At 36.8% G+C, this 24,283-nt stretch overlaps 1 protein-coding gene across 4 annotated transcripts in view; it reads left to right on the top strand.

The window, feature by feature from the left end:
- The window catches only part of MPP7 (MAGUK p55 scaffold protein 7), a 252,573-nt gene extending 228,654 nt beyond the window's left edge, over positions 1-23,919 (top strand). For all 4 annotated transcript variants that reach the window (XM_077946073.1, XM_001105928.5, XM_077946074.1 and 1 more), the window contains 5 exons: positions 5,066-5,146; positions 15,128-15,221; positions 16,274-16,382; positions 18,232-18,375; positions 20,844-23,919. In XM_077946073.1, coding sequence (XP_077802199.1) covers positions 5,066-5,146; positions 15,128-15,221; positions 16,274-16,382; positions 18,232-18,375; positions 20,844-21,023 — 608 coding nt within the window. In that variant the 3' untranslated portion in view covers positions 21,024-23,919. The remainder of the gene's footprint in view (positions 1-5,065; positions 5,147-15,127; positions 15,222-16,273; positions 16,383-18,231; positions 18,376-20,843) is intronic.
- Positions 23,920-24,283: the final 364 nt, after the last annotated feature.

The raw sequence follows: 24,283 nt of genomic DNA, 5'->3' as shown, positions 1-24,283 counted from the left end.
TTATTGCCTCAAATCTTTTTCTACTCGTTTAGCTTTGTTTTATTTTTTGTTTGTTTGTTTTTGTTTTGTTTTTTAGAGAGGATCTTGCTATGTTGCCCAGGCTGGACTCAAACTCCTAGTCTCAAGTGATCTTCCTGTCTCAGCCTCCCAAGTAACTGGGATTACAGGTGCAAACTGCTGCACCTGGCTTGTTTTTTTGTTTTTTTAGTGGTATATGTCTGTATCAGATTCAAAAAGTAGATTATTTGGGGGGACCATGTTGACAGAATGAAAAACTTGTATGCATCAACTATGAATTAATTTTGAAAGTATACTGTGCCAGCATTCTAATCAAAATACACTTTTTGTTTTTTATACATAAACATTTGTTACAAATCATAAACAAACATATTTGGGGAATAAAAAGAAAATCTGAAACAGAACAGAATGAAAATACCCTACATCTCATAATTACATTACATGAACTGAGGCAATAATGTTAACCAATTTCAAGATCATTTGAGGAAAAGGTGTCATATATGTCTACCTTCTTCCATGTAAATTAAAGCTGAGAATTTGCTATAGTTTTTTTAACCTTTTTAAGATAAACATAAAAGAATCTTTGCATGTAGTTAACAATGACTTTTCTTAAATGTACAATCTTAAATAGAAACTTTATTAACATTTTATCGACACTTTAAATGGGCTACATTACTTTAGTTAAAATGAATGAACCTTTTATAAAACCATACAACACATTTGCCTGCTTTCAATAAGGAGTTACTAATTAAATGCATAAAAAGGAATTTGAAATAGTATTATGCTTTTCTAATTATCTTAATTATCCAATTGACACACTTTTTTCCCAGGATCTTCACCCAATACAAATTGATACACACAGCTTTATTCTTCCTTTCCAACATGGTTTTATAAATTCTTGTGAAATATTTTTTAAATGAAGCAGATACTTACTTACTTACATTTCTGGTTTGGCTATAAACATTCTTGTATTTTCTTTTCAAAGCTAGGAGACACACCAACTTTAGTTCACTGCCTGAATTCCAGGTTAATAAGCTACAAAATCATTTTTAATGTGCCTTTTGGCTTTTACTTATATATACCATCTTTGTGTTTGATTTTCCTCAGTCCTGAATTGAGAATCCTAACAGATGCGCCCAGTGTCTGTGGTCCAGGCCTGTTCTGCACATCATCCTCATTCAGTTTATATTAGACTTCTCAGAGATTCTGCACGGAGAGCTTTGAGATGACCAGATTTGACGTGTGCCACTTTTTGTAGCCTGTGTCTCTGCCTGTTCCAGGAGCATAATTAGTCATCACAAAGTGCGGATTGCATGGACTGGGGATGAGAGAGTCCGTGAAGTTCCAATTCACAACCGTAAACAGACAGCAGAGCAACAGCTACCCGAGTTCATGTTTTACCGGCATATTCTTTTGATAAGATCATCGGTAGAGTGGAAAGAATGCAGACTTTCGAGTTAGACAGACAGGCTTTTGAATACCAGCTAAGCCACATGCCAGATGTGTGACCTTTGGGAAATTACCTCACCTTTCATTGTCTCAGTGTTCTCATCTGTGAAATGAGGATAATGATACCTTTCTTGCAGGGATGTTTTGAGGATGAGTAACAGTGTATGTGAACCGTGTCACACATGCCTGTCATGTGAAAAGAACTCACTATGTCCTCATCATCCTTATGCCACAGTTTGTTGTCTGTGGTTTAAAGACGAGCTGTTTAGATTCTGTTCTCTTCTGCGCTTTATCATTAGCAAGCTCAGCTGGAAATGAGCTACAGAGCCATCTACTTATATATGCACATGTAAGTGTATTTCACCAATTGTGATAGAAATTTCTTTATTGAAGGGGTAAATGAAACTATCCTATTGCAGAGGCATACGAATAAACCTAACTCGGTTTGCATCCCTAAATTGCTTGGAATGTAAGTAGATTTTGTATTCCAAATACCAACCAGCCAACTAAAAATGTAGTGAACTTAGGCCTAACCCTAGAAGGAGGATACAGGACGGAACGGTGCGTCTGAGCTGTGGTCTTTTAAAGTCCAGGGGAGACTCTAGAGCTTCTCCAGCGGGAATGGCAGAATGGATCCAAGGGCCTGACTGCAAAAATGCTGTTTGTAGGCCCACTGGACAATTTTGCAGTAAGAATGATTGAAATTATGTCTTTATTTTTAACCTTTCTTTGAAGGATACTTCTACCTTTGAAGACGATGACCGAGAATAACGTAATTTAGGGAAAATTTTCCAAATAAAGTCATTTGCCGCTGAATGTTCTTGGCACCCTACATGGGTATGTGAGGATGCTTGTAAGGGTTAGATTATAAAGTTATAACCTAGGCCCAAAATCAAATATAGTCAAAATTTAAGGCTATCACATTAGAGATGGCATATTTTTTCCCGCGAATTCAAATATACCTAGTTTTTTTTCCCTAGAGAGTTAAAATTTTTTTTTTTTTTTTGTAGTTAGGAAATGTTTTTAAGAATAAGAAAGGAAACGCTAGACTCTCCCTTGGCAAAGTCTCTCACACTCTAGGAATCACTCCAGAGCTGAGATCTCCTAAGGAAGTGGTGAATTTGCATCCCTTCCTGTACTTCTAGTTGTCTTGAGGGACAAGGCAGGCTGGGACACTCTATTTGCATATTTTTTTTTTGAGACGGAGTCTCACCCTGTCACAGGTGCCCGCTGACACACCCAGCTCAGTTTTGTATTTTTAGTAGAGACAAGGTTTCACCATGTTGGCCAGGCTGGTCTCAAACTCCTGACCTCAAGTGATTTGCCTACCTCGGTCTCCCAAAGTGTTGGGATTATAGGTGTGAGCCACTGCGCCAGGCCCCATATACTACTCTTGGGTAAACCCAAGTCATTTGTGTTGTTTTCTTCACTTCAATAGCCTTGACATGCTATCCTTAGTTGTTTTCCTCTTTCCTTATCATAAGGAAGTCTGATCTGTGGTTTCTATCCAAACACTAGTTCTTATTCCTAGATTTATGTGTACCGCTGGGCTTTTGTTTTCCTGTTCTTTCTTGTGCAGAATAGCTCCTGACCTTTTAAATCCAAACTTATTTATTATAAGTAGGCGCAAACCTCTGACTTGGTTAGATTTTCTGCTCTAGTCATGCCAAGCATTTACATATTGAAATACATATTGCTTTATTATAAACTATTTTTTCTCGCTTTCATATGTTATTTTTAGTTAGGGCAATGTATTAATTTGGAAGGGAGAATTATATTGGTAAGTTATATTAGCAATTAATTCCATTTCAGGATATAAATGGGATATTATGGCGTATTTATTATAAGAGGGAGAATTGAGAGTTGCTGTCTTACAGAACAAGGGAAAGTTGCCAGAGAATTGATACTGGACAGCAGTATGGAGAAAGGTTGAAGGTGGTAGTGAATGACCACCTGGAAACAGGTGTTTTTATCAAGGGTCAGGGACCTGGAAATGGCATTAGAGCAGGAACAGCACAGCCCCCCACTGCCTCCTCTTCGTCTTTGCTCATCCTTTTCCCTCCACCTGGGATGCCCACCCTACTTCTCTTTACACCTGCATGTTCTCCATTTTGTGGTGTAAAACCTTATTCTTTCAAAGCCACCTGTGACCTCCTCAGGGTGGAAGAAGACAGAGGCAAGGCAGTGAACAGTCAAGTACCTGGACGCTGTGCTAGGCACTGTGCACGAGTTCTCAGTTCTCATTCATTCCGCCCAAGAAGGAGAGGGAACACGCACACTTTTAGAATTAAAATGAAATCTAACTACACCCTTGGCTTTCCCTTCCAGTATCACCAAGGTGAAGGCATAGCAGATGGGAAGAGACGGGACTCTACCTGAGGGCAGTGTGGTCCTGTAGCTTGTATCACCCGCTGAACCACACCATCCGTTAACTGACCCTGGTGGCAGCATTGTGACAAGCTTTTAGGTGGAGAGCAATGCTGGAAAGGGTGGGCTTATGTCCATCTAACTTTTGATTTCAGACTCATATTTGAAACTGCTCTTTGTTTTTTGTTTTTCTGGCCCCAGACTCATAATTAACCAGTGACTTTCCTTAAGATCCGAGTCCACTTATCATCTACTGTTGTCCACAGAATCTACTGTATGCCTTGCTTTTTATCGGTGTCCAGTGTGTATACATTGATTGAGTAAAGTGTGTAAGGTCTATGCAAGTTTTCAAATGCTTAAGGAAGTCTATAGTGCAGGAAAAGGTCTCAGCACATGTAAATTGTGGCTGATTGTTTAGCAGATGTAAAATGCATAACTTTATCCCACATAAAGTCAGGGTGAAAGATTTTGTTTTATTAACACTTAAAAACATTTAAAATTGACATTATCGATTTTGTCTTATTAACACTTTGTTTTATTAACACTTAAAAACATTTTAAATTGACATTATCAATAATGTCTGCATTATGCAATTGAATTTTCTTAGGTGAACATATTTTTTAGGCTCTTGTGGGTAACTTATTATTTGGTAATACTTTTTCTTTTTCTTTTTTTTTTTTTTGGAGATGGAGTCTCGCTCTGTTGCCCAGGCTGGAGTGCAGTGGTGTGATCTCAGCTCACTGCAAGCTCCGCCTCCTGGGTTCACGCCATTCTCCTACCTCAACTTCCCGAGTAGCTAGGACTACAGGCGCTTGCCACTACACCCGGCTAATTTTTTTTAAAAATATTTTTAGTAGAGATGAGGTTTCACCATATTAGCCAGGATGGTCTTGATTGCCTGATCTCGTGATCTGCCCAACTCGGCCTCCCAAAGTGTTGGGATTACAGGCGTGAGGCACTGCACCCAGCCTGAATACTCTTGAATATATCTCATTTAAATATAAATCTTTCTATCCTTTTTGAGGAAAAGCTGAGGATTTCAATTGAAAAAGTAAAAAAGCAACAAAAGAAATCTAACGTTTTCTTAAGTTTGAGTTAACGGGAAATAATCTCTTTACTTAGGATGCAAAGCTGGATCCATGTTTTCAGTCTGTCTTAGAGACTTATGTCATTTTCAGAAATGTGTATGTGGTGTTTTTCTGATAATGGAGTTCTGTTATCTGTTTTTCAGGTCCTGTGGGAGTAGGGCTGAATGAACTGAAACGAAAGCTGCTGATCAGTGACACCCAGCACTATGGCGTGACAGTGCCCCGTGAGTTCTGTGCTATTCAGTGTTCCCACGACTACACTTACAATAATTTAAATTTTTTTTAAAAATCATTTACAAAAATTTGTTAACTTATTTTTAAAATTTTTGTGGGTACATGGTAGGTATATATATTTATGGGGTACATGAGGTTTTTTTCTTTCTGAGACGGAGTCTCGCTCTGTTGCCAGGCTGGAGTGCAGTGGTGCGATCTCAGCTCACTGCAACCTCTGCCTCTTGGGTTCAAGCGATTCTCCTGCCACAGCCTCCCGAGTAGCTGGGAGTACAGGCACGGGCCACCACACCCAGCTAATTTTTTGTACTTTTAGTAGAGACAGGGTTTCACTATGTTGGCTGGGATGGTCTCGATCTCTTGACCTCATGATCCATCTGCCTTGGCCTCCCAAAGTGCTGGGATTACAGGCGTGAACCACCACGCCCAGCCGAGATGTTTTGATACAGGAATGAAATGCTGAAATAAGCACATCATGGAGAATGCGGTATCCATTCCCTCAAGCATTTATCCTTTAAGTTACAAACAATCCAATTACACTCATTATTTTAAAATATACAATTAAGTTGTATATTTATTGACTATAGTGACCCTGTCGTGCTATCAAATAGTAGATCTTCATTCTTTGTAACTGTTTAGTTTTTGTACTCATTAATAATGATTGCTTAATACTTCCCAAGCACGTATGGTATCAAGCAGTGTTCTGAACACTCACTCATCTAGACCTTCCAGCCTGCTTCAAGAAGTGTAGAGTGACATTATCCCCATATTACAGAGGAGGAAACCAAGGCAAAGTGGTTAAAGGATTTCCCCTAAATTACACAGATTTTTGGCGTAATATTTGTTAATCACAGCTTCTCTACTCTTAGGTTTTTACGCTGAATTTTAGTACACATATGACATCAAATTATTACTTACAAATTTTCTTCCAAATAAAAGTCTAACAATTCTGTTTCCTAAAATAAGTGCTAATGTTTTCCAGAGGTTTTCACCAGCTTTAAGATTAGAAGAATCAAATCACAGAGAGCTGAAGGAGACTTATTATAATATAAACCTTTCTTAATTACTTTTTATATGCAGTAATTGGCAGATAGTGTTAAATGGGCTTTTCGTGACTCTATAGTTTAAATATGGCAAGCTTCTTTTCAGTACACAGAATTAGATTTATTTTTATAAAAGTGGTTTTCATAGGCATTCTTACAAATAAAATGTGATGTTTGAAACATTTTGATCTGCAGAATAAAAGCCATTTGACTACTTAATATGTTGATATTAGAAAGTTGTCTAAAAGGCTAAATTGAAATGTTGGCCTTTTCAAGCGGTTTTAGTACTGTTTTAAAAAATTTACTTGTATATTGCCCTTAGCGATGTTCTCTAGTTTTGGAAGAGTTCAACTTTATTTTAAAATTATAGTTTTCTGTGACCTCAAGTTCCTTCTTTTTACTACATTTTTCCAAATTATTGTTTGTAATCATTTTCAGTCATAAGTTATAGGACTGCTGTTTTCTACCAACAGAGATGAAAGTTAATGAAAATGTGGAACTAGGCAGTTTCTTTTTTTTCCCCCGCAGTTATTCACCTCTCTTACAAAAGCTGAATTCCGATATATATGAGTTGTTAGAAAAGTTTACAAAATGATTTTTAAGCTTACAGGTGAGCAATTATAGAAGAGACCTAGAAGATGCAAAAACAGATTACAAAGAAAAAAACAAATTTTTAGACTTCCTACTGTGTATTCATCTCCTTTGTTTGTCTTAATTTTTGTAGCCTTGCCAGTCAAGTATAAGGTGGTTGATATTATCTCTATTTCACACAGAAGGAGATAGGGATGGAAAGGATATGTTGACTTGGGTTCCGTAGATGACAGGTGCACTTGGATTTGAAACCAGGTTTTTTCTGATACCAGTTCTCATGTTCTTCCTCCTATTTAACACCAGCAGTCCTTTAAAACTACAGACTATCTTTGTTGTATTCCACTAAATAGTCAAAACTGACTTCTTTTGAAGATGAGAAATATCCATAAGGCAATCTATCCCATGTAACACCCTATGAGAGATGTGATATTACGGAAGGACCTAGGGCAACAAACACACTTTAGCCTCAATTTACCCAGCTGTTTAAATGTTTGCCTCTGAAGTTGTTACAGAAGTTGACAATATTACAGAAAGGTTGTGGGGCTGGGACTCTCCAAAGAAATCCCCAAAGTAGTTATTTTTCACCCTGATTTAATTTTAGACAGATGTTAATGTCAAAAGATCTTCATATAGTAATGTTTCGCAGGCTTGCCTGATGATAAGAATCTCTTAGAGTTCTACAAGAAGATATGCCCAAGAATCTGTATTTATATAGCAGGTGATTCTTGATATCAGACATGTTTGGAAAGTACAGCATCAAACCAGGGTGATTTAATTAATTAAAGAAGAATATATTTTAAGAGTCATTTTAGAATGTCAGATAGTTTTGCTTTCTAAAATACTTTGGGCAGAGTCTTGAATATTGGAGAAAAGTGATTGCTTTGATTATACCACCAGTATTGTTTGATGTTTATTTCTATAATTCTCTTTTTGAAAGCATGTATTACATATCCACCAGAAAAAGTTATGGAGCAAAGGAACTCCTGCACATTGCTGATGGGAATGTAAATCAACACAATCATTTTGGAAAACTAAGTAGCAGTGGCCACCAAAGCTGAGCAAACATATACCCTTGACCCAGCAGTCCCGGTCCTACTGTACACCCAATGGAAATGCATAAGTACATTCACCAAAAGACACGTACTGAGATATTCTTAGCCATTATTCATAAGTGCTCAGAACTGGAAACTACCCCAATGCTTATCATTTGAATGGATAAGCAGAATGGAGAAGTATAGCACATGCATACAATGTAATACTGTAATGCAATGAGAATGAACAATCTGCAACTGCATGCAACAGTAAGAATGAATCTCGCAAATGTGTTGAACAAAAGGAGGCAGATACAAAAGAATGAATGAGACAGTATGATTTCATTTTTATAATTGCAATAAAGGCAACATTCATGTGTGCTGTTAGAAATCTCAAGGAGTTGGGTTAGAATGGGAACCCAAGAGGTGATTCTGGGGTGCTAGCAATTTCCTGCTTCTTGTTAGAGTGCTGGCTACATGGGGGTGTTAAACGGGTGAAAAGTAAGGAAGATATATACACTTTTATGTGTATATATGAGTTATTGTATCATACTTAGGCTTTTAAATGTTAAAAAGAAATAATAGTTTATTAACTGTAGTTTGCTGATTTTCTGGTTTTCCTAAAGTACTATAGTTATGTAAATATTTCAAGAGGAAGCTAAGTGATTTTACGTAGGACATCTCTGTACTATTTTTGTAACTACTTGTGAATTTGCAATTACCTTAATTTTTAAAAATTATTTAAATGGATGCTAAATCAGGTACTCGAGCTAAAATGGCTGAATGAGCTATATGAAATGTTTAAAAATTATCCTTGGGATAATATTAAACGTTCAAAGTTGCTTTTCAAGAAAGTGGTGGCTGAAACCCTTGTTTTTTGCCTTTTGCTCCTCTGTGGAAAGTTTCTTATTGATTGATTGATTGTAGAGATGGAGTCTCACTACATTGCCCAGGCTAATCTCAAACTCCTGGCCTCAGGTGATCCTCCTGCCTCAGCCTCCCAAAGTGCTGAGATTACAGGTGTGAGCCACCATGCCCAGCCTGTGGGAAATTTCCTCCTTGAAAAGCAACATCAACGTTGTTTTAAGGCTATATAGGTTATCATCAATAAATCTGAATGGCTATTAATACAACCAGTCAAAAGGGTCTCTTGTGCATTAAATTAAAATAAAATAGGTAACAAGAAGTATTACGGTAGACATCAAATACTTGATGGATTCCAAAATCTGTGTAGTCTAGAATTTGGGCATTCTTAGTCAACCACATCTATTAATCACTTTCTGTGGTTCTCAGAAAGATGTATATTGCAGTTTTTGTATTTTTGTAGGTTTTAAAGCATCCATGTTCTAGACAACTTCTTTGTCCATAGGATACTTCACTTGAATTTTCTTTTTCTTTTTTATAAAAAAGGCATTATAACTAGGGTACCAGTTAAAATTTTTTTTTCCTGTCTCCCCAGGACAGCTATTTTGGGATATTTTGGGGAAGTGGGAAGAGGGCTCCTATTTTGTTTTCTATTTTGCCTTAACTGGTGTACACAGTGGGTACTCAGTGAGCTGTGACGAAGTCCTGCCTGCCTTGTGGTTAATAGGCACATCTTTCCCTTGGAATCTCCTTCTCATAAGAATTTCAGATCTCTTATTCAGGATTCCTCATTGTGAATGAGTTCATGAGGTTCCTGTGGAACTCATTACAATTAGGCACTGACATTCTTCGTCGGTAAAATAACATCAGACCTAGGTAATTCGGGTTGATTATGATAAGCAAACAATTTGGTTGTAGACACATTACCTTTTAAATGCATGTGGCAATGTCATAAATGTCTTGTTCAATTACCCCTTGATGTGGTTCTAAAAATATTTTAACCCTGCTGTGGGATGCCGTGTGTCAGGGAAGTGATCTTTCAACCATGTGTTGCAGATTTTCAACCAAAGTGTCCTGCCATCATAATTGAATAAAGACAATCTTTTCTCTGTCCATAAGAAAGAAATCAATGCACAGAAAATTCTCAATTTTGATTTTCAACAATACTTTTTACTTAGGCCTACTGTTTGCTGAAGGAACACTTGCAAATAACAACAACAAAATTGGTTAAGTAATAATAAATGAATATTAAGCCTAAACTCCAAAGTAGGGCATTATACTAATTTTAATATCTCTCACATTCTTGGATATTAATTGTGTTATATACATTCAGTAGGGTATTTTTCTGCTGTAAAACTTCAGTCTTTACGATAGAATACAATGTACCAGTTTAGAATACCAGTACTTCATGCTGTTCCTGTAGAGTGTGACATTTCATTTTAAAGACTAGCACTACCTCTTGGTGCACCACCTGCAGAACAGGTACGAAAAACTGTTTCAAGAGACCTAAGCATTGTATTAAAATATTCTTGCTAACTAAATAAAAGGGAATTAAACTTTGGGATATAATTTAAATTAGTTGGATTTTATAAATTCATTACTTTTTCTATTAAGTTACATTTCCCCTTCTTCTCAGATTCTTTTTATAACATCAAGATGTAATTGGAATAAACAGCATATATTTAAAATGTACAATCACATCAGTTTTAGCATCTGCATACACATGTGAAAACATCACGACAGTCAACATAATGAATGTTTCCATCTCAAAAAATTTCCATGTGCCCTTGGTAATCCAGCCTTCCACCCTGTTCCCAGGCAACCACTGATCTGCATTCTGTCACTATAGATTATTTGAAATGATTTAGTATGTTATCTAAATAGGATTATACAGTATGCATCCATTTTTGCCAGACTTTTTCCACTCAGCATAATGAAAGATTCACCCATGTTGTTTCCTACATCAATAATTCATTCTTTTTCATACCTTTTCATTCTGAATAGCATTTCATTGTATAGAAATACTACAATTTGTCTATACATGCACCTGTTGAAGAATATTTAGGGGTTTCTTCCTCTACCCCCATTTTTGGCTATGATAAATAAAGTTATTACAAGGTTTTTGTATAAGTCTTTTGACAAATATGTTTTTGTTTCTCTTGGCTAAATAAGTAGGAGTGGAATGGTGAGGCCATATGGCTTAATTTTTTGAGAAACTACTAAACTGATTTCCAAAGTGGTTATACCATCTTACAAACCACCAGTAGCATATGTGAACTGCAGGTGCTCCACATCCTTGTCAACACTTGCTGTAGTCAGCCTTCTGAATTTTTGTCAGTGTAGTAAGTACGTAGTGGTATCTCGTACTTCAGTTTGCCTTAACTAATGACTAGCATGATTTTATGCAGCAGTCCCCAACCTTTTTGGCACCAGGGACCAGTTTCACAGAAGACACTTTTTCCACAGACAGGGCAGGAGGGGATGGTGTCAGGATGAAACTGTTCCACCTCAGATCATCAGGCATTAGATTCTCATAAGGAGTGCCTAATCTAGGTTTCTCGCACATGCAGTGCACAACTGGGTTCGTGCTCCTAATGCCACTGCTGATCTGATAGGAGGAGGAGCTCAGATGGTGATGCTCCCTTGCCTGCATGCTGCTCACCTTCTGTGTGGCCTGGTTCCTTACAGTCCACAGACTGGTGTGGCCTGGGGGTTAGGGACCCCTGATCTTCTTTGGTAAAGTGTGTATTCAAATCTTTTGACTTTTTTTTTTTTTTTTTTTGAGACAGAGTCTTGCTCTGTTGCCCAGGCTGAAGTGCAGTGTTGTGATCTTGGCTCACTCCAATCTCCACCTCCTGGGTGGAGCGATTCTCCCACCTCAGCCTCCCGAGCAGCTGGGATTACAGGTGTGTACACCACCAAGCCCGGCTAATTTTTATATTTATAGTAGAGATGGAGTTTCACTATATTGACCAGGCTGGTTTCAAGCTCCTGGCCTCAAGTGATCCACCTGCCTCAGCCTCCCAAAGTGTGAGATTACAGGTGTGAGGCACTGTGCCTGGCCCATTTTTAAAAAGTGGACTGTTTGTCTCATTACTGAGTTTTGAGAGTTCTTTACATTCTCTTGGATACATGTTCTTCATCTGATAAATGTGTTACACATATTTCCTTACAGTCTGTGGCTGACCTTTTCATTTTTTTTAATGGTGTCATTTAAAAAGCAAAAGTTTAATTTTGATGAAATCTAATTTATCATTTTTTCTTTTATGTTTTATAATTTTTCTGTTCTATGTAAAAGTTATTTGTTATCTCAAGGTTGCAAAGACATTCTCCTGTTTTCTTCTGGAAGTTTTACAGTTTTAGGTTTTATATTTAGGTCTTGACCCATTTCAAGTTACTTTTCGTGTTGTTACTTAGCAGACTTGCCTTGATCCTGATCTCAGGGGAAAACAGCTCCATCTTTTACCGTTAATATAACGTTGGCTTTATCAGTTTGAGGACATTCCTGTTACTCCTAGTTTGCTGAGACTGTCGCGAATGGTGTCGAAGATTTTTAAAAATGCTTTCTCTGCATACGTTGAGATGATTGTTTTGTCTGCCATTATTCTCTTAATGTTGTGAATTCTACTGCTTTTCTAATGTTAAGCCAACCTTTGGGGTGTGTGTGTGTGTGTGTGTGTGTGTGTGTATTTACGAAATTATGGAAAGATTGAATTTAAGTTACTATTTTATTATTTGTTTTCTCTTTGTCTCTTCTGTATTTTATTGTATTTTTCTTCTTTTTCTGTCTTCTTTTGGATTATTTTGGTGTTTTTTAGTTTCCATTTTAATCTACCTGTTGAGTCCCTGGTGGTATCTCTGGATTAGTTTTTACTGGTTGCTCTAAATATTAAAGTATGCGTATCTAACCATTCATGATCTGCTTGCAGTTTAACTTGGTGTATTTCACATAAAATACAGAAACCTGGCAGCCATTTAAGACCCCTTCCCCCAGCCTAATCTTTTTGTTTTAGGTGTCAAATGTATTATATTTGCATACATTGAAAACTCTATCAGACAATATTATAACTTTTCTTTAAAAGAGTCATATATGTCTTAGTGAACTTAAGACAAAAAAAGTAGACTTTTACATTTACACAATTATTTGTTCTTTCTTCATTCCTGAATACAGAAGTTTCCTTCTTATCACTTCTTTCAGCCTAAAAAACTTCCTTGAATATTTCTTTTGGAACAGTCGGCTGTGAATTCTATTAGTTTGTTTGCCTTTATTCTTGAAACACATTTTGATTAAGTCTTTTCCTTCAGTGCTTTAAAGGTATTATTTTATTGATTTCTTATTTTTATGATTTATAATAAGAAATCTGTGACAGTTTAAATCATTATTAACTTATGTGTTCTGTGATTTTTCCTAGCTGCTTTGAGATTTTTTATTTATCTTTGACTTTTAATAGTTTGATTATAATGTGTGTAGGCATAATTTTTTCCTTCTGAGTGTATCCTGTTTGGGATTTGCTGAGCTGCTGAAATTGGTAAGTTTATATATTTCACCAAATTATAGCAGTTTGGGGTCTTTATTTTTTCAAACATATTTTTCTGCCCCAATTTCTTCTTTCCTATCCTTCTAGTACTCCTATGACATATATGTTTTCTCATAGGTCCCTGGAGTTCTATCTATATATTTTTAATCTTGTTGTTGTTGTTTAGATTATATAATTTTATTGCTTTGTCTTCAAGTTCACTGGCTTTTTTTCTGTCATTCTGTTTTTGGGCCCATCTAGTGATTTGTTTCTATTGGATATTTTTATTTTTCACTTCTAGAATTTCTATTTGTTTTTTCTTTATAGTTTCTCTTCCTCTGCTAAGAATTTATATTTTTGTTCAATTCAAGTATATTTTCCCTTACCTTTTCAAGCATAGTTATGGTACCTGCTTGAACGACTTTGTCTAATCTAACTTCCAGGTCATTCAGGGTTGCCATCTGTTATCTTTCCCCTTGAAAATGGGTCATTTCTTTTTTTTTGGTTCTTTCATGTTGAATAATTTCAGATTGCATTTTGGACATTGTGAATATAATATTGTATTAACACTAGGTCTTGTTACAATAGTCTGCAGAATGCTGATGTTTTTATTTTAGCTTCCAGCTTCTTTTATCTCACTTACCTTTGTTATATTGATTTGGGTCTGTTAGGGTGCAAGGATTAGTCTAAGACTTGTGTGCATGCTTCAGATCTCAGCTCAGTTCTTTATGCCTTTTCTTCATTGGCTTAGATATGTTTTGTGCTACTGTTATTCAGGGGTTAGGCTGAGACCTGTACCTCCCACTCTCAGTTCACTTCATGAAGCCTTTGCCATGCTAGTTTGAGTTTGAACTGCATGTATATAGCACAGAGGCAATTCTTAGGCTATTGTTGACTCATACACAGAATTAAAGTATTTTCTTCTCCGGCTTTCTTGTCTCCTGGATTTCCTCCACACTTTTCAACCCACAGGGACTTTTTCTCCCCTCCCCCCCCCGCCCCACCCCCCTGGTTCTTTGCACCAAAACGTTAGAGCTTCTATTGACATTTAACTGCAGATTCTACCATGCCGCTCTGTGAAGGGTTCCCACCCTTGGGGCAAAGCTAAGAGGAAAATAAAGTTAAACTCCTCCCCATGCAGTTTGACTCCCCTCTACAGTCTACCTGCTTTACTTATTTTCAAAGTGTTCAGGTCGTTTCTTAGCATCCATAGTTTTTCGTTGGGATCTGCAGGAAGGATGGCCTGTAGTGGGTTTCCATTTGCCATGTCAGCGCTGGAGTGCCTTGGGCTTTGTTCTTGTTGTCGTTTTAATGAATCCTATATTTTCTGCTCTATTTTAATTCATTAATAAATAATTAGGCAAGATTACTGAAAGGTTAGAAGTTCAATAGTATTCTAAGATGATGCTATTTATCACTTTGCAAAGGAGGAATGAGTGGCACACAGAAGTATTTGGCTTCACTTGGCTGGTAAAACAAAACTTTGATGGCATATCCACTATGTTCCATGAGAGGAAGAGAGCCAAACAGTTTCAGAGTTTACCTAACAACTTAGTGGTTAATAGATTTGCTTTAATGAATACAGATCAATAAAGATAATAAGCATATTATTTGCAAGAAAGGTTTTTTTCCTCAGGAGTTTAAATACCACTCTTATATCAGGTTACAGAGCCTTCAAAATAGCGAATAATAGCAGAGACATACAATGCAATTAACTTTTCAATCCATCTTCAAATCAATATAATTTTAATAACAGTGGAAAATCTGGATTTATAACAGCTTACCATATTTTATGAGCTAATTTGCTTTTTAAATACATTTTTAACTCCTGTTGAAAAAACTAATTAAATACACTTGATTTCTTTTTTAGTATTTTCCTTAAGGTGGCTGATATGGGCTTTTCTTAACTCCTTTTCATTAAATTGTAGATACTACCAGAGCAAGAAGAAGCCAGGAGAGTGATGGTGTTGAATACATTTTCATTTCCAAGCATTTGTTTGAGACAGATGTACAAAATAACAAGTATGTGGACACTTTTGAGAATTTTCATGCGACTGTTTTTTTATAAGCACATGCCTGTCCAGTTTTAGACAACTGAGAGTTCTCCTCCATTTTAAATGTATTTTAATTATCATAATAATATTTGAAACAGATGAAAAGGCAATCATTTGGTTGATAATTATTGTTAATCTTCACCTCTAATTTTTAGTAACCTGGATTTGCTTCATTTCTATAAAATGTATAGACCCTGTTTTGCAGAATGAGGGAAGGTTGTAAGTGTCTTATTTTGACCTCCTTCTGGCCCACTAATTGAATCTTAACATATAATTTGGATTGAATTTTACTTCAAAAACTAATGAACAACTGGGTAGTATATCACTAGCGCCAGCATCTGCTTCACACACCTGCATCTCATTCTCTCATTGGCTCTTCAAAAAATTGAAATGATGATAATAAACTTGCTGGTACCATCTCCTCTAGCTAGCTCCAAGCCCACCCCAGTGCCCCCTGCCCAGGTTTTCCATCTGCTGAGGCACGAATATTTTAGGGCATCAGAAGCAATATGTGTTTTAATGCAGGATTATGGGATTTTATTGAAACATCGAAATGCTTTTCTCGCATTTGGCGCAGTGATTGTGTTTTTATAGCACATGATCGGCTGCCCTGGCTCCATTAGCCACCACCCAGTGCCTCTAGTTCTGAAGCTGGGCTGGGTTACTCTGTAGCGTGCAGTGAAATTCCAGTAGTTTCTATTGTTTGGCTTATTCACCATTTTATTGCATTGCATTAGTTCTGAAAAAGAAAGGGGGTGATGGAAAACATTAGAGCCCTACTAGACTAAAGTACTTTTTTTCTGTTTAAGTGTAATTTAAGCAAGTGTTACTGATTTGAAAATGTAAAATAAAAGATTTTTTAAAAACTGACATTTTGAAATACTTGGCTCTGTTTGTATTATTAAACACAGTTTAAAAAATTACATGTTCAGCAGAAATGTCTTTTACTTATGAATTTAACTTGCCACCTATAATTTTTTTAAATTCACAAATGATTCTGATGCATCTAATTTTTTACAGGTTTATTGAATATGGAGAATATAAAAACAACTACTACGGCACAAGCATAGACTCAGTTCGGTCTGTCCTTGCTAAAAACAAAGTTTGTTTGTTGGATGTTCAGCCTCATGTAAGTAAACAATGAACTATTCAATACCCTCCTGACCCATGTCATCTACAGCACCTCATGTGAGCATTTCAATAGGAAATAAATAAAAAGTCAACCCACTTTTGGCTATATGTGGCTTTTCTGAGATGGCAAAAGCATTTAAATATAATTTGAGACATGTTTGGTGGAAAAAAAGAAAAGCCCATAATATTATTAGAAAGAGAAGTGGAGGAAGCTCCAAGACCTGTGTTTGTAACTCTTATTTATATTCAGTTATTGTCAAGTAAAGCAACTCTTAGATATTTCTATCTATTCTGTATTTTTTAATAATACATCACATTGTTACATGCATAATGCATTCTTATGTGTTATGTATTAGTATCAGTGTCTATAATTTTTAACAATGGACATTTTGGTTCCAAGTCTTTGACTTGAGTTCTGTATATATCCTAGCAAATAACCCCCCACTAGAACTGAAGGGCATTTTGCAGGAAATGTACTGAATGAAAGCCCCATTGTGTTGCCATATCTGCATCTGTCATCCTGGAAACTCCGTTGTGAACATTCTGAACTGAGAATTTCAGTGGATGAAGCCATTCAATTTCCTGTCAAACCATACATCTTCTAGTAGATCCCCAGTCCACAGCATTTTCCTCATCCCCCAGGGACCATGGTTTCTCCTCCCACTGATAGCTGGGATGCAAAACCTCCAAATGCTAGAATGACCTGTGGAAGCCCTTTGCACCTCTAAAGGAGGATGAATCTGCAGTAAAAGGGTTTCAAGAATCAGGAAGGCTGCCTTGTGACTTGGGCACTGTGTCAGTCCCTTATTGCACTGCTATGAAGAAATACCTGAGACTGGGTAATTTATTTAAAAAAAAAAAAGAGGTTTAATTGGCTCACGGCTCTGCAGACTGTACAGGAAGCATGATGCTGGTATCTGCTCAGCTCTGGGGAGGCCTCAGGAAACTTACAATCATGGCGGAAGTCAAAGGAGGGGTGAGCACTTCACATGGCCAGAGCAGGAGGAAGAGAGAGAGAGAGGAGCAAAGTGCCACACACTTTTAAACAACCAGGTCTCACAAGAACTGACTATTGTGATGAGAGCACCAAGGGGGATGGTGTTAAACCCCGGGAAACTGCCCCTATGATTCAGTCACATCCCACCAGGCTGCACCGCCAGCAGTGGGGATTACATTACAACATGAGATTTGGGTGTGGACACAGATCCAAACCATATCAGGCACAACAGTGAATGGGACAGTCCTGCTTCTGCAGAGCCTCTCTTCTGGTGTCCCGGGTCCAGTTGCTCTCAGACTCCCACAGTGTAGTATCAGCTCATGAAGAATAGCTTTCAACTCTCACCCTTGATTATAGATGGGTCCCCAGAAGTATAGAGTATAGAACATCAACGATTTGATGAAGGAATGTGGACAGGCATCAGGGAGAGCAAGAGGCTGCCCTTGTAGGGCACTCTGAAGGATAGGGCGAAAGAGGAGAACTCCTGCCTGAAATCAGGAAGGGGCTTAAAAGGGATGGTTGGAAGACATTAATGGACAGAGGGTTATTTAACTCATCACACCTTTGGGGTATTTGATCTAAAAACCAGTTTTGTGATTTTTTTAGTCACTTCTGTTCAATGTTAATTATGATGTATTTCAGGACATTTTTAAATGCCAAGTTACATTCCCCAGCTTCTTTTCAGAAGTGTTTGTTACATTTGTCAACAGTTAATTGAATAATAGTATATTGAAAGGACTACTGATCTTAATTAAAGAATAATTTTGAGGAATTTTCTCCTTAGAAAGAAAATTCAGTAATTCATGATGCTATGGAGAAATGTGAGAAAACTTTCTTTTCTTCCTTGTAGACAGTGAAGCATTTAAGGACACTAGAATTTAAGCCCTATGTGATATTTATAAAGCCTCCATCAATAGAGCGTTTGAGGGAAACAAGAAAAAATGCAAAGATTATTTCAAGCAGAGATGACCAAGGTGCTGCAAAGCCCTTCACAGTAAGTATAGTGATGCTTGGGGGCCAGGTGTGGTGGCTCACACCTATGTAATCCCAGCACTTTGGGAGGCTGAAGCAGGAGGATCACTTGAGTCCGGGAGTTCAAGACCAACCTGGCCAACATGGTGAAACCCCATCTCTACAAAAAATATGAAAATTAGCCAGGCATGATGGTTGCACACCTGTAGTCCCAGCTACTTGGGAGGCGGAGGTGGGAAGATCACAAGAACCTCAGGGGACTGAGAGTGCAGTGAGCTGAGATCACACCACTGCACTCCAGCCTCGGTGACAGTGAGACCCTATCTCAACAACAACCACAAAAAGCTTGGAGATAAGATGTAAGCAGTAGATACAATGTAAGATACAGTTGTAGATATGAAAACATATATACAGCTGCATGTACTCGGCAAGAGTATAATAGATTAAAAAAATCAGTGAAAGAATTGTATTTAGGTATGTACCTTTTGAACAGTTACACTTTTTGTGCTTCGTTGAATGGATCTTCATATTCTTTTGACTGAAACTATTTTGTATGCTATTATGCATACATTTCATACTATTGTAATCTGAACATTTGTATAACATCTAGACCAATTAATTTTCAGAGCAGCCTTATTTTTAAAGCTAAAAATACCATGAGTTACTGTTACTCATTAAGAGTCCAAATGAAAAATTTAATAATTTGCCTTGCTTCTCTCCTTGTCAATAATTATATTTAGCACAGCAAAAGAAAAATCACTATTTTGGGGATAGGATAAGTAGACCAATATTCCTCAGCAATAATATATTTTCTTTTTTTTTTTTTTTTTTTTGAGACGGAGTCTCACTCTGTCGCCCAGGCTGGAGTGCAGTGGCCGGATCTCAGCTCACTGCAAGCTCCGCCTCCCGGGTTTACGCCATTCTCCCGCCTCAGCCTCCCGAGTAGCTGGGACTACAGGCGCCCGCCACCTCGCCCGGCTAGTTTTTTTTTGTATTTTTTAGTAGAGACGGGGTTTCACCATGTTAGCCAGGATGGTCTCGATCTCCTGACCTCGTGATCCGCCTGTCTCGGCCTCCCAAAGTGCTGGGATTACAGGCTTGAGCCACCACGCCCGGCCAATATTTGTATTTTCTATGAGTGTTATTGGAAGTGATGATTGTGGTATATTCATGACTATAATGGCTTCTGGCAAGACCTTTTATTGTTTTTGTTCTTAATCTTAATATATTCTACCTTTGGACCAAAAATCAAAAGCAAAGAAATTAAATGTCAAGAGCTTATTTTTTTCTTCCCCCTCTTAATTAGCTCATCATTAACTTTAGTCTGTGTTAATTTTTGAACTGTTCATTGTGGTTACAAAATACAGATCACATTTCTGATTGCCAGTATATTTGATAAATACCTTTTTTTACATGCCAACAGTACATATCCGTTCTGAGTAGGTACTGTCATACGTTGTTAGTTACTCAGGCTCTTGATCAACACTAAAATTAAATTTTCTGTCATCGTGAAATCTTATGTGACAATGAAATGCAGACTCAAATTATTTCAGCATGTTGCAACATAAAGATTTATTGTACTATTTAGACATTTTAAAGGTTTCTCAATGAAGATAAGAAAGGATAACATATTCTTAGGATTTGGCTCTCTTACATTTATGTTATATAGCCAACTAAAATACTTCCTGGCTTTAAAAATGTGAGACACGAAGGCTCTTGAAACACTTTTAATGAGACATCGAAAGAACATGGTAATCAGCCGGGTGCGGTGGCTCACGCCTGTGATCCCAGCACTTTGGGAGGCTGAGGCAGGTGGATCACTTGAGGTCAGGAGTTCCAGACCAGCCTGGCCAACATGGAGAAACTCTATCTCTACTGAAAATATAAAAATTAGCCAGGCGTGGCGGCACGCTCCTGTAATTCCAGCTACTCAGGAGACTGAGGCAGGAGGATAGCTTGGACCCGGGAGGCAGAGGTTGTGGTGAGCTGGGATTGCACCACTGCACCCCAACCTGGGCAACACAGTGAGATTCTGTCTCAAAACAAAAAACAAAAAACATGGTAATCATCCTTTTACAAATTTGTCCAACTCTGAAAAAGGAGTTTATATTATAAATTCCTTCCTATGAATAAGCATAAATAATGCAGCCAAAACATCAGAGTAAACACTTCTTTCCTCCAATAGCTATTTTAATACTGACAGTTCCACATAATGATGACTTACTGACTCATTATCCTGCAATTCAGTTAAGGCAGGAGTTTTGACTCTTGCCAGAGTAGTTTTTTGTTACAAGCAAATCATAGAAATAGTATTAGAAATTGTGGCTTCTGAAGCACTTGTGGTTAAAGAGGATGACTTTTATTTCTGGCTGAGGGGAAAGACTGAACACAGAACAGCATTAGGTAAACCAATTGTAGAATGTTCGCATTGATGTGAAGTGAGGTAATGGCCTGGTTAACCAATTATTTTTTTAATACTTCCTTTTGTAGGAAGAAGATTTTCAAGAAATGATTAAATCTGCACAGATAATGGAAAGTCAATATGGTCATCTTTTTGACAAAATTATAATAAATGATGACCTCACCGTGGCATTCAATGAGCTCAAAACAACTTTTGACAAATTAGAGACAGAGACCCATTGGGTACCAGTGAGCTGGTTACATTCGTAACTAAGAGAAATTTCCATAATCGTCTTTTTTTATAGAGTGCATGATGAAATCAGTTACTGTTTTGGTAGGGGGTTTGTAAATCTATATCACTGTCATAGATGTACAATCTTGATTCAAGTTGAATGCTGGTTTTGTTTGTATCTTTTTACAGCCTTATTTCAAACACCATGTGTGAGTTATGATCAGAAATCAAAATGTGCACGGTACTGTATTCTAAGCAAAACCTCAAACTTTCTGGTTGTCTTTAATACAGCTCTCTCTCCAACATGAGGCTGAAATTTTCAGAGAGACCTAGCTAGAGGCTTAGTATGTATTGGAATTCAGCGCTTCTGCTGGTCTCCGGTGTGGCGGCTGCCGTTGAGTTTGAATGTTAGCTGTTGAAGGTATCAATTCAGCAGCCATGAGCAGCTTCAGACAGACAGGTCAGCTTTGCTCTTTCTGGGTGGACCATCACAGATTTAGCCGGGCAGGTGGTAAGTCGTCGTCCTACTATTCAAAAAGTATAGACTTTTTCTTACATATTCGTGATACGTTCACAGTGTGTGCATTTTAAAATAATTCTTAAAAGAGTAACTGAAATTTTACCTTGAGTGAATGACCTTCATAATATAGCTTGAGAAGTCCTTTTGAGTACCTGTCAGTGACTCAACAAACATTTAATAAGGGAAAGTAGACTTTAAACAGTTATTGTATATGTAACTAAAAGCCTTTCCTTGTGGGATTAATATTACAATGGTAGTCTTGTGGCAAGAAATGATTACAAAGGATATTTTTATTTGTAAATCCCCAGAAGACAATTTATGAAGTCACCCAAAATGTTATTTTAGCTGGTTTTGGATTTTTCCAATAAATTAGAAGGATTTCTATTCTAAAACATGTAAAACATGTTTTATGTATTACTGATACAATTAAAGATTATTTTTCATCTATGTGCAATAGATCATCCCTCTCTTTAAATTGCTCTGAGATATATTTTAGAAAACTTTTCATGTAATGTTATTTCTTTGTCGTCAAAATGATTGTTAACACTGTCCAGACACCATCCTAACCTTGCCATTGTTAAAGAAGTTTAAGAAAGACTCTTATATTGTAGATATTTAGATGGGATCTCTCACTTTTCTTTGATACTACTGATTCTCAGCAAGTGAATTATATAGTTCAAAATGCTAGAAATGTCTATACGTTCTATAAGAGAAAGCATATCCTGCCATTCTTGCATGCAGTGAAGCCCTGCCAGTCGAAAATCATTGCATCTGTGACTTTCAAAGAGGAAAAAAAAATGTTATTTTTTGTTGATTTGTAAAGAGAGTTTAAATGTCATGTGAAAAAAATAGAATGTAGTAAAATTTTATATATCTATGAAATATTTGAAAGGCATATTTTTTTAAATATCAAATGGGGCTATTCATAAAATAAATTGATTGTATGTATAAATTTAAAAGAGTAGTTTTATAAATCATGGTCAACATTCCATGTAAATATTTGAGCTTTACACAGATAGATCCAAGTGCACGATCTGTGCACTGCACATTTGATAGCATTTTTCACTGGTTTTCCTTCAGACTTGTCAAGTTCATATTAGAAACAGAGACAAAAACCACTCCAATGGCCTTGACACATAGTCACACCAAAATAGATAATCAGATGAAGTATTATATAACAACATCATCCAGACAGTGAGTTCTAAGTGTATTAATTAAATAGCAGAAATTTTGTTTTTAAAAAATGAAAGAGGGAGGGTTGCCAATCTGAAGTCTTAAGTAGATTGTTTGGGTAGCATATTTCCTTCTTTGAACATTGTCTAAAATTTTCTATAAATCAAGACTTCTTGTACAAAGAATGATGGGAAATATGTAATAATTCAGGCAATCACCTGAGTAATTTAGGCAGTCCAAATTCTTTACCCTGAAATACCCACATTAAAAAAAAAAATTGCAGATAATTGCTTCAGTTATTTACTTTGGGGACAGAGATATAGTGTAAAGTGGGAGATACTGAGTCCTTTTATGGTGGTGGTAATAAGATGTTATAAAAATATAACGTTTTAAAAAAGAAAGGTCCAGACCTTTGTTTATTTAAGGGCAGAGCTAGAACAATATTTTTAAATAATAGGGGAAAAAAGGGGGCCCTTTGGTAATTTTAGAAATCAGGTAGTATACTTTTTTTTTTTTTTTTTTTTGAGACAGGGTCTTGCTATGTTGCTCAGGCTGGTCTTGAACTCCTGGGCTCAAGCAGTCCTCCTGCCTTGGCCTCCCAAAGTGCTGGGATTACAGGTGTGATCCACCGTGCCCAGCCTGTAGACATAGTCTTAAAAATGGTGTTTATATGGCCATCTTGATGCTTAGAAAGATACCTGATTAAAATTTAATAAGGCAGGGCCAACTCCAAGAGTGCATCAATAACGGCAGCAGAAAGGCCCTGAATCCTGAACTTTCTTCCCCCAGCCTCCTTCTCCAGCAAGGAGAATAGCACTCCTCCCTTCAGAAACCAGCTCCCTAAGTTGGAGTCACTATGTAAGAGAAGAGGAATGTTCACTTTTTAAAATTCATGTATTTAAAATTCAAGACCAAAAAGGAAATTCTGTCCTCCTATTATTGACTATAGTCAATTAAACATAAAAAGGTAAAATTAAAATTTAATTTTTTACCCTTATTTTACTGACCAATATGGAATTCTTGGTATCTCTAAGGCTGACCTTCCTGGTATTGTGTAATGATTGAATGTATCTAAACTGTAATAATTTGAAATTGACAAACCTTCTCAGACTTAACAAAACTATGTTCTTAAAATCTTTGTAAAGATACAGATTTTTATTATTTATTTTATTTTGACTAGGAAGGATTTATAAATAAATGTAATGAAAAATCTTTGATCTTAATAAAGTACCTTCAAACAATGTGTGTACTTACTTGAAAATTGTTTTTGTACTTGGATATTCTATTTTATTATACTACTATTCTGATCTATTCCATTATATTATTTCCCATGGTAGAACAAATTCTATTTTCTACTGTGATATGAAGTGATGTAATTGAACTTGCCATGTCTAAAATTAAATTTCATATTTTTTTCAGTCAAACACTGCTTTCATCAAGGCTGTTGGAGAGATGGAATTCACTAGTGTTGTTCTTACCCATACAGTCCAGCAATTTAAAAATGTGGAGAACCTCAGTGGGAAGGAAGAATTAGGACCATCAATGATGGGAACACACCTCCCCCACTCCCCACCTTCTCTCCTCCTCCCCACTAGGAATCAGTGT

Source organism: Macaca mulatta, chromosome 9 (assembly GCF_049350105.2).
Source record: "Macaca mulatta isolate MMU2019108-1 chromosome 9, T2T-MMU8v2.0, whole genome shotgun sequence".
Lineage (NCBI taxonomy): Eukaryota > Metazoa > Chordata > Mammalia > Primates > Cercopithecidae > Macaca > Macaca mulatta.
The sequence above is the reverse complement of the archived record's forward strand: the minus strand, read 5'-3'. Positions and strand labels throughout refer to the sequence as shown.